General features: G+C 32.6%; 1 protein-coding gene across 13 annotated transcripts; it reads left to right on the forward strand.

The window, feature by feature from the left end:
* The first annotated feature begins 2,506 nt into the window (after window positions 1-2,506).
* On the forward strand, window positions 2,507-10,239 carry LOC111372894. 13 transcript variants are annotated; one of them, XR_002698840.1, is made up of 6 exons: window positions 2,507-2,590; window positions 2,713-2,885; window positions 4,994-5,165; window positions 5,743-6,163; window positions 6,606-9,228; window positions 9,708-10,239. XR_002698840.1 is itself a non-coding variant. In XM_022995319.1 (6 exons), exons 3-6 carry the CDS (start codon window positions 5,976-5,978, stop codon window positions 9,740-9,742), a joined length of 315 nt encoding a protein of 104 aa, XP_022851087.1. In that variant the 5' UTR covers window positions 2,513-2,590; window positions 4,994-5,165; window positions 5,743-5,975; the 3' UTR covers window positions 9,743-10,239. The 13 variants fall into 13 exon arrangements, 3 of the variants coding, with proteins under 3 accessions (XP_022851087.1, XP_022851088.1, XP_022851089.1); XR_002698843.1 differs by having other exon boundaries at window positions 6,606-8,973; XR_002698841.1 differs by having other exon boundaries at window positions 6,606-7,499; window positions 9,184-10,239.
* The last annotated feature ends 845 nt before the right edge of the window (window positions 10,240-11,084 follow it).

Genomic DNA, 11,084 nt, shown 5'->3' on the forward strand with positions numbered 1-11,084 from the left:
GTTTACAGATGCAAGTAAAATGCAGCTATGATTAATAAAAATTTCAACATTTGAAGCTGCCAATCCATTGAATCAGATTTTTTTTCTTTTTCTCAACTAACGAAAGTGAGGTGTTAAGCAAGAAAAACAACCAAACAACTATGTAATATAATAAAATCATTTCATAAATACATAACTAATAAAGCAAGGAACATATTGTCAGACAGAATTGAGCTCTGGATAAAAGTATGAAGCAATTTCTCACACATCCTTTATAATAAGAAGCTTATAAATTGTACTATATATATAATATAACGACAAGTCTACAGAACCGACTAAACTCATGCTCTGATACCATTCTCTAACGTCTCGAACTCTTTTTCATTATTATTGTTGATTTTAAATAAAAATGAGCTCAAGGTGCTACTAAAACTTTTTTTTAATCTAATTTAAGTGGAAATATAACTTTTTATTTTAGTGATCAAAATGTCATCGACAATTCAATAACGACAAAATAATGATTTAAAATAAAATCTTGAAATATCCCATCTCAAACTATAAATTAAAATTCAACATAAAGTGTCGAATGCTCGTACTCTAAGAAAAATATTAAATACCATGCATAAAAATAAAATAATGATATTCTTTTAAATAGAATTTGATGATTTTTTTTCTAAAAACTTTACTTGATGACCCCATAAGCATCGTCGATCAATCTTTTACTTATCCACACGACCCGTTCTAATCTGAAAAGTATTGTAAGAGTGAGTATTTTGAAAACACTCAGTAAAAATACGTGCATATTCTTATAACATGATATAAACATAATATGGCATAACATACCGACATGTCTTAAATTTAGAGCAAACTGGTTGCGATTCCAACAGCTCAAGGAATTTTTTAAGAATCCACATATCCCGTAGGATTTAATCATATTGACCTAAAGGTCCATCTCGTAGGATTTAACTTCTTTTCTTTGACCTGACGGTCCGTCCCGAAAGATTTAACATATAATTCGACCCTAAAGTCTTATAGTATTTCATGCCAAATTTACATAAATATCAAGAATAAGAATTTACCACTTGCACCATGTATTCTTACCTCCAAAGAAATTTCTGAAATATGGCTAAGTTTGAATATTCAACTTGTAAGTTAATGTAATATTTATTTCCATCAGCCACGTCTCATCACTCCGACGGTTGGTCGTCAAATTCAAAACAAAATTTATTAATTATTCATTATCTAATTTAAATGAATGATTTATGTTTAATGTGTATATAATAAATTATAAAACCATTTCAAATTTCAAAGCGCAAGTACTGAAGTGAGGTTATTTAGGTTTAGTTAAACATACACGTTTCCCTCACAATCATATATCACATATTTCTAGAAAAATCATTATATATATATATATTGAAATATAATACTTTTCTTTTTACTGGAATTAATCAGATATACCTAGTTTAAAATTAATTTTTCTTGAGCCCAATTTATTCTATTTAGTACTAGCTACATAACAAGTATAATATTGATATATTTTATAAATTTTCTATAATCTTTAAATAATCGACCCTAGATAAAAGTTACGATAAATTTATATAACTAAGACGATAAGTCTTTTTTTTGCAACTAGATGGGTTAACTTATCATATTAACCTTTTGACCTTAATGTGACAACAATGCTAGACATGAGCTATCTCATTCGTAAAGCGATCAATATTGATTTTTCTCCATATGAAAATATAATTGAAAGTCGGGGCGTCACAATACATATAGTGAGAGAAGACCGAGTTTGTTTTGTGAAGTTAAGATACACATGTTCTTCGCAATAAATGAAGGTTAGGCTTGTTTAGTTGGATGTTAGTATGCTACAAACCTACCCTCTGCTAAAATTGACCTGTAATTGTAATCTAAATTTGTAGGAATTAATTAGGTGGTGGAAGAATATTATTCTGACTGACGTGATTTAGAGTAATTCGTACAAGTTGTTCGACAAAGTTTTTGATTAAAAAATTTAGCTAATTTTGATAAACGTCGATGGATTGTGTGGTTATAAAATTGATAGAAGTAGTGGATCACATGAAATAGTTAAGATTAATTGTTTAACCTTGACATCAATTTTAGTAATTTTTTTAACTTATTTCAAATAAGTAATTAGCATGTATTTTTAAATTTTAGATTTTGTGTTGATCAAAATTTTGTACGACTCTAGAATTTACAAAACAACATGGGTTACTGTTGATTACAGTATGCCGATGTGCTCTAGATGATTTTCTGGTTCACCTTGTAATTTGGGGTCTTGTTTTCCTCGATCGTGTTCCTTATGCAGTGTGCTTCTTGTAGCCTTGCGTTACTGTTTGTGATTACCGTCACGTCTTTTTTGGCAGTCTGGAAGCTTTCTGATTATGTTTCTCTTTGCTTCATTGTTTTTTAGTGTTGTCATATCTGTTTTAGCCCATTAGTTACTTTCTGTTTCTGGTTTTCTATTCCCACTTCAAACAACTTTATGATGAAGACAAATATTAAAATAATGCAGGTTAGACCAGAGGAAGAGCGGATTGCTAATTTTCAAGACCAGCTTCTTCCCCTTATCATTGGATTGCTTAGAACGGTTAGTTCCATAATTTTCATGTATCAGACTTTTTACCTACTGACCATCTGAGCGGTTACTTGCATAGCTGAATTCATGATGCCTAGATTGAAGGATCATCTCATGTCTGATCCTCATTTCAGGGAAAGCTACGTGCTGTGTTGAGAATATAACTTGATACACTTGCTTCTGAAATAAACTTCAGTCAAACTGGCAGTTGAGAATATGCATTTGGAGTCGGATTCTGTTTCTGGAGATTGTGAGATCACTTGCATATTGACCCTTCATGAAAGTTTGATTTCAGATGAAATAGCATGTACACGCCTAAAGTGACATCCACTATCTTCTTTCGCTTTTGATAAGCATTTTAAATTTCATTATTGGGAGTCGGTGTATCCACTACATAAGCCAACCAGCTTTGCTAGAAGTTCTTAGCTGTAAACTCTACCTTTTTGTTCTGAATCTTCTGATTACATGCTAAATAATGATTCAGGTGGATGCTTACCACTAGGAACTAAGTTGAAAAGTCTGTCACCCGACGGCTTTTTTAAACTTTTGGAGGAAGTGTTCATGATTTTACAGGGTGCCCATTTCTCTTACATCTTCTAGACTATATTAATCCAGAATAAACATATTACACTCCATATGACATTGCTTCTGGTGGTGTAACTGCTATTCATGACTGTTGCCTGAGTTCCTTTTCAAAATTTATAAATAAAAAACTACTTGATCCATGACGCTTCTTTTGGGGAAGCAATGATGTGATGGAATCTTTCCTTGAGAATGAGAATGCCTTTTTGTATGATGTGCTCGGATGTCTAACCACTCTACCACGTAAATAAATGCAAAAAATTTGATGCAGGTAAATGCGTGAAAGAAGAATTTTTACTTCAATTCATGCTCAGAGTCTCAGCTTTTAGGAAATTCAAGGAGAATAACTTGAGAAAGGGGGATGATTTGAGCAATCCCAGTCTCCTCCAAGGAACAATAAAAGATAACTTGCTAATTTTTCAATAAACGAAGTTTGAAAAGAAGTTATTATGTGTTTATGACTTGGCATTTCTGTTGTCTGAATCCTACCAATCTTGTCAACCATGAAACATAATAAAAGAGAATAAAATAAAAGCTAAATTATGTTGGAAAGAACATATACTATATTTAGATCAAAACATAGCCTCCATTTGGGAAGAATTTATAAATGTTTTAATTAATAAATAGATAGAAATGAGTGGTGGAAAACATAGCTCCCGTTTGGGACGAATTTATGAACTTCTTAATTAATAAATAGATAGAAATGAGTAGTGGATAAGTGAAGAGTACTTGTTATAAATTTTGTAGGTTAATTTGACTAAATACTGGAGAGTCAACAGCCATGTGAATGGTATAGCTGTACATAGTAACTCTTCATCTATTAGTTACTTTGGATATAACTTGGTGTAGGCTGTCTAAAAACAAGAAGCAATGGAAGTGGACGATTATCAACTGATATTTCCTTGGTGTGTCTGGAAAGCAAGGAATAATTATATGGCAAATAGGTCTAAATATAGGAAACATGGAATAGATATTATGGGGAATAAAGATACAGGAAAAGAAGAAAGTCTTAAGCTATGCTGCAACGGATGAATTGTTCCGTGAACTGCAATTTTGGAGAATTAGGGCTGATTTGATTTTTTATGTTGTGGGGAATCAATGAGCTTTTGAAGAAATGGATTTATGATAAGAAGAAAGAATTAAAAAGCTGGAGTTGAAAAGAGAGGAGGGTCAAGGAGAAATAAACACCGAAAGAGTTTATAGTGTAGAAGAGCATTAGCAATTGTTCTATAATTGTAACCAATCAGAGCTTAAAAAGATAAGCTACTGCTTGTTAGATTTCTTTGCAACATGAACTTTAGGATTCCCCTGGGAAATAAAAAAAAAGAACATTACGTGTGAGGACATTAAATGTTCCTCTACTCCACCCTGTTCTAGCAAATAATATTACAATACGAAAAATTATGTATCTTCAATTGCCAAGGGATGTAGCTTATTCTGCCTAAGAGAGAACAAATTATTAATCCTTGAAAATGCTGGTATTGAATGGAGACTGTTTAGAATAACTTTTGTACAATTGCTTTCTTCACATTGAAAATTGAATAACAGAAAAAATATTGTTCCAGTTATCAATTGATGAATAGTATCAGATATAAAAAGCTTTGGTTAGAGTTCCCCTCAAATGAATGCCTCTCAAGGATCATTATATTTAACTTGAAGTTGATTCTTCCAATACATCAGTGCTATGATTTATTTTATTTTCTGAAATAACAAATTTGAGGGCCAACTACATTGCCTATATGATCCTGGAGATGTATTTAGAAATGGAAGCAGACGCATTTACCATGTGAAATGCACACACTTAACTAACATATATTTTCCCTTGTCTGACAGAGCTAATATTTTAAGAGAGAATGCAGAAGCTCTATTTGCAGCCTGTGATGCTTCTTATGGAAGATGATCAAAAATTGTTGGAATCTGTTCTAAAATTCATCCGAAATTGAGGCTGCAGGATTTTCTAATTGTGTATAACATCAGTCAAGAATTTATAAGTTCAACAGAGAAGGTATCTATTGATTTCCTGGTCCATTTTTGTCTATCAAATAGAGCTTTGTATTATTGTGGTCATGATACCAGATTATGCTAACATAAACAAATTGGTGGAAGGTTGGGATATGAACGCTACACTAACAGGCTAAATCCTTTATTGAGTTCCAGCAGGGGCGGACCCAGACCGTTCGAACTGTGGGGTCAAAATTTTTTTTTTTTCAAACAACGTATTATGAACAAAAACGAAAACTCGGTTATTTGTTGTTCATGTTCGATATTTGTACTTTGTGAAGAAATTGGTGGATTATATGATATATCTATAGACTATATATAATGAATATGGACCATGTGTTATGGATATAGATTTAGGATTTGGACTTTTTGGAGCAAAAAATTAAGTTTTCAGCAAAAAAAAAAAAAAAAAAAAAATTCCAGAAACCTGTGGGGTCATTTGCCCCCACGTGACCCCATGTGGGTCCGCCCCTGAGTTCCAGCATGAATTTCAAGTTAGTTAATATTCAACCTGAGTTTGTTGACTTTTACCAGGTTTCTAGCTATTGTTCCTAGACTCATTCCCATGCTGATTATTGTAGATGGCAAAGATGAAGGCTTTACTTGACCAAGAAAATTGGAATGAGATAGATGTGCCAGATGAGTTTCAGACCATTGTCACTTCATTGTCTTCAGATTCCATGTCTGATGGACGTAGAGATGAAGCTCCTGGGACATCTAACAGTTGAACAATATGAAGCAGTGATGATTACCTCGTGGCTGATGCTGGACTTTCAAATTTATCTTAACACATTGACTGCTTGATTATAACGGAATGTCACCAGCTCATGCACCAAACCCTGATTCTTCGTACCTGAGTGGGGCATCTGAGAGTGGTAATAGTGATGTTGGAACTTCTGGAACTTCTTGCATTCACAGTAATAACACTGATATGAGAGAACGAGGAAAATCTTCCCTCCGAGTTCTTTATTTTAAAGGTGTTGGATATCACTTGGTAAACTGGTGAGCCATCCTTAATTTATTATCTTCCTTTGATTAATTAAAATTCTAATGTTGACGATCTCATTTGGGAAACAATAGACACGTTTCTTCTATTAGTGCATTCATAAGTCATCTGATCTAAATAAAATGGTAAAAATGAAAATTTACGAAATGAACTACCTTGGTCCTATGATGCACCGACACGGATACGTGTGTCCGACACGATACGTATCGGATACGTAGACTCGTGATTTTTCAAAAAAGTACCGACACGACACGTCGTCGACACGTTCATTAAATTTTTAAAATTCTTCATTTATATAGTTTAAATTTAGTTTTATACTTATTATTGATTCTTTTTTGTTGAAATCTTTTAAATATAAGTACTTATTTGTTATTTATTAAAAATTTTGAGTTAAAAATATATAATAGTTATAGTAAGAAAGGAAAATGATTATTGTAGAGCATCCGAAGAGTCTCGGTATCGACATGTATCCGACACGTGTCGGACGCGCTACCCTAATTAGAGTATCCGTGCTACATAGCCTTGGTCACATAATCTGCTGGAAGAGTGCACTGCGCTACATGTGGTATTTCAATCCTGCACTAACTCGCCTTAAAAAAAAAAAAAAAAAACTGCATTAACTCAGCATTAAGCATTTTTCAAAAATCATTGAATGCTTACCTTGGAAATGTCTTGGATGATTATTCTCGAAGCTTTTTCTATTTTACTTTATCTAGATCTTATTTGCTTGTTAAATTATACTATATGACTAATAGCCTTAAGTGTACAAGCTGTTGTAAACTTTGAGGCACTTTGTTTTTGGTCTATGAATCCTTTTCCATTTCAGTGAAAACATGCATGCATTCAAGAAGCTGAAAAACAAAATCTCAGACCTTAAAGAGAAAAGAGATGAAAGAGTGCAGAATTGTTTGTTAGCTTCTCATTGCCTCATTTATCAACCTGGTTGCTTCCAAGTGAAACAAGCTTTTTTTTTTATAATAGTCTTTTTGTCTGAACTTCAATTCCCATTTTAGGAAACTCCTCCTTTAACTATGGGTATCTATCGCAACTTTAAATTCTTCCAATTCACAAAGAGAAGCAAAATAAGACAGTTTTTGTTATGAAATTACATGGCAGATATTTCAAATGAAAAAATTTTAGTACTTGAATGGTTATTAGGACAAACTTATGAGCAAACATATTCATCTACCCAACAACTTCTATTGAATTAAAATATACATTTCTCTCGTTAATTCTTCACATCAAACATGCTAACATTTGTTTGGTTGCTTGTACCGTACAAAAGTTGTTTGTTCGAGAGAGAACAAGAAAAACCTCTTCTGATAAACCAAGGTTAGTATCGTTTTATCCTCCTTTTCAAGATTTTGTTTTTTTGTTTTTTTTTGTTTTTGCTATTTGTCCTCCTATATTCTCCATTCACAAACTATAATCTTCTTCAAAAAAATAGTTATTTATTTGTATGATATGTATAAAAAAATGATGACTCCTCTTATATATTACTATTATGGAACTTAGCAATAAGGCTACTTTAACAGTTCTTTGTCAATGACATTTGCATTTTCCTTTTGTTGCCTTCCTTATTCAAGATTCATAATTCAAGAGATTCCACAAGCTTTAAAATAAGTTGTCTATGCAAATTATTTATTTCTAAAAAAGATCTTTAATCATGTAGAAGATATCATTTGTGGAAAACAATGGATATTTGCCATTATCATAGATGACATAAAAGTTGTCAAACATAGCAGGAATAAGAGCCCTTCAAATTTTATGCTGTATTTGCAAATCATCTTGGTGAAACTTCACTTGTCAAATTTCTTTTCTTTCAGCTTCCTGCTTACTCCATGCTATAGATTTGTCTGTATTGTCAATTCTGTTGTTAAATTGGAAATTCGTAGCTCAGACCAGTACTTACCACCATACCTCTGCCATTGCCAACAAATTACAATCCCCAATCCACATCTGCATTGTTACAGCAGGAAAATCATAAAGCAAGAATACTGAAATTCTTCAAGAGTTCAATGTATGTTGTTAAAAAAAGGGACATATCTCACTTAAATAAAAGAAAAAAAAATTGCTTTCCACCCACTTTCCATCCTTTAAAGCCTTCATCTTCAGTCAACAAGAAAAAGTTAATTCCCCAAAACCTTTCCACTCTCCATTTTCCATTCCATGCAGTTTCTCTCATGCCATAGCCTAAGCAAATATGCAGATTGATTCTAGATCATTACTTAACAGCTATAAGTCAAGGCACAGGTCCAAATACAAAGCTACTTTCATAATTCAAATTCACATATAATGAAAATATAATTTGATCTAGAGATAGCACATCAATGTCTCAATAAAAACCAGACTATTGCTCAAATAGAATGATAGTTTGTAGGATAGAATGTGAGTGGAAGTAAATCTCCTCTAGATGATCACCTTTTAATTCAAAGATAGTCCATCAAATGCAGATCCGAGGTCTTCTTTCTCAACTCTTTTGTGTATTTATACTAGGGAAGCATGTTGGGTTCAAAATGGTAACCTTATTTGGTGTTGCTGAATGCTTTTTATATGCATTATTTGTGGTTTCTTATAAATGTAGTCCAATGATTACTACTACTATTCCTTCTCTGCAATCAAAAATCTACTGCTACAAATACATTGAACAAGATTACTGCTACAAATACATTGAACAAGATAGTTATACGATATCAAGTTGTGTACTGTGGTCAACTAGATAAAGATGCTGTTTTGAACAACTGTAGCAATGTCATAAGCTCTATTGAGAAAATAGAAAATGATATTGGAAATGACTACAGAAGAGGTATATTTTTCTCCAGTTTCACCGTCTCATTGTGATATGCTAATTTGTTGTGTATCATATCGAATCACGTTGCATTTATGCTTGTGAAATGTTGCTTGCATTTTTCTTTTTAAGGATACGAAAGTAATACACCTGGCAGACATTTTTTTAACTACTGCTGTTACCTTGCTTACCATGGAATATTAGTAACTAGAGTCCAACTTCGTATAGATCTATGTGAAGTCAATAAAGAAGCTCTTGAGAATTTTGGAAAGGGTAAGTAAACAAATTCCTCGCTCTATATGTTCCCTACATTTATTTATGAGAAGCTAAAATATAGCTGAAATTATGCCAACAATTACATTGAAAAATAAGATCCCCTTGTATTCTATTAGAATAATATAGTTATTTGGTTTTTTGAAAAATTTGCTTCGCCTCGTGCTTCTTGTAAATAAATAGTATCTCAAGAGACTATAATTTGAACTAAATTAGAATTAGTCCTATTTTTTACTAATTTAAATTTGATTGGAGTTCTTCAACTTTTGATTGAAATTTGGAAGATCTAGAGGAATTTTCGACTTTTTAAACTTGGTCAATAACTATACAAAATCCTCATTCATTGTAGATTGAAAAAAAAAGTGGTATTTTTACCAATTGCTGCTTCATCATGCCTTGATGTTTGTCACTTTCAAGCTAATTCTTGTATAGGAGGTCTTCATTCAATAATTAGCTAATCAACTGGTTCATTGTTTCAGTTGACCAGATGGTGATCAAATTTATGGAGTTTTGACAATCAGCTGCTAGGTGCTTTGAGAAAACTCCCATTTCATCAGCATCTTTCTTTGCAAAATGTGAGAAAAATTATTTCGGAAAATGATAATCATCAGCTACTCTTGATTGCTCGGGAACAAGGTTACCAACTTATCAAGGGATCATCAGCTCAAACTTCTGTTGATGTAAGCAGTTTTGATATACCTCTCCAGGAAGATAACAATTTTTTGGCAAATCACCAGAATGCCCACTAAGGCTCTTCACATCACTACCAGGAAGTCGCCTTTTGGTTATGGTTTTCACCATAAGTCTAATAATATGCTTCTCTTAACATGTGAATATCCTTAATGCTTGGCAAAATGATGCCGGAATGCACAAATTTTTGGAGCTATGGTTTCTATTGTTTTTAATGGATGTGTAGTATAGGTTGGTTTATCAATTACTTGGGACTGGTTATTGGTATTTAATTGCGTAGATTTGTCATCCGTAATGCAATATTTTGACACGTTAACATTACCTTAAAAATAACACAATGCAAGGTCAAAAGACTAGTGTATGAATAATTGGAAAAATTAATATGCTCTGTTCCTTTAGGCTTTCTGCCATGAGCAATTGAAGCAGAATTTTCATTACAGAACAAATGAAAATTTATTCACTTTTGTACGAATAGTTGCCAAATTAATAATGACTACTCCTTCCCCCCGATGGCCTCTTCAGAGCTTTTAGAGAATTTCTTATTTACTCATTTAAAATACTGTTTCAATTATTTGAATTCATGTAATAAGCATTCTTTTTATTATTTGAAGTAAAAAGTATGAATGGTTGATGTCGTTATGTTAGTAGGATTAGTTTATCACTGTTTTGTTAGGATTTACGTATAATATATAAGTAGCCTTATAATATTTGTGGTATATTTGATATATATGATATAGGAGAAACAGCTAAGTTCAATGCTAATAGAAGGAGGTGCTGATAGAAAATTTACTGGCAATGGTTTTGGTGTTTGGATGGATGGATGATTCTTGTAGACAGCTTGAGGCAACTACCCAATTCTATTAATTGCTTTGTAGGCTTGTAGTTCAGAGGAGGAGATGTCACTGTGCCATCTGGTGGATTTAGTTTCAACTGAAGGTAATTGGTGCAGTCGAAGCAACTTATTGGCTTTTTTATCTAGAATCTGGAGTAATTTGTATCCTAAAGCTTTTCTTTGTTTTGGACAGTGAGAGTGGGCGGAATGCTGCCTCGTTATGCGGTTTTTAGTACGTGTAAAACCTTTCTAGGATATTAAGCACACACATTTATATAATCCTCCAATTGAAAAGAGCATCGACTAGACCTAGACACAGTGAAATTGGTATCTA

The sequence above is a fragment of the Olea europaea genome, unplaced genomic scaffold, assembly GCF_002742605.1.
Source record: "Olea europaea var. sylvestris unplaced genomic scaffold, O_europaea_v1 scaffold1045, whole genome shotgun sequence".
In the NCBI taxonomy this organism is placed as follows: Eukaryota; Viridiplantae; Streptophyta; class Magnoliopsida; order Lamiales; family Oleaceae; genus Olea; species Olea europaea.

Excerpts from the sequence above, each read along its gene's own strand:
- LOC111372894 (XM_022995319.1), top strand. The coding sequence starts at position 5,976 with ATGTCACCAGCTCATGCACCAAACCCTGATTCTTCGTACCTGAGTGGG. Across the intron at positions 6,164-7,452 it reads GGATATCACTTGGTAAACTG|TTGTTTGTTCGAGAGAGAAC; the intron begins GTGAGCCATCCT and ends ACCGTACAAAAG. Across the intron at positions 9,229-9,707 it reads TCTTGAGAATTTTGGAAAGG|TTGACCAGATGGTGATCAAA; the intron begins GTAAGTAAACAA and ends TCATTGTTTCAG.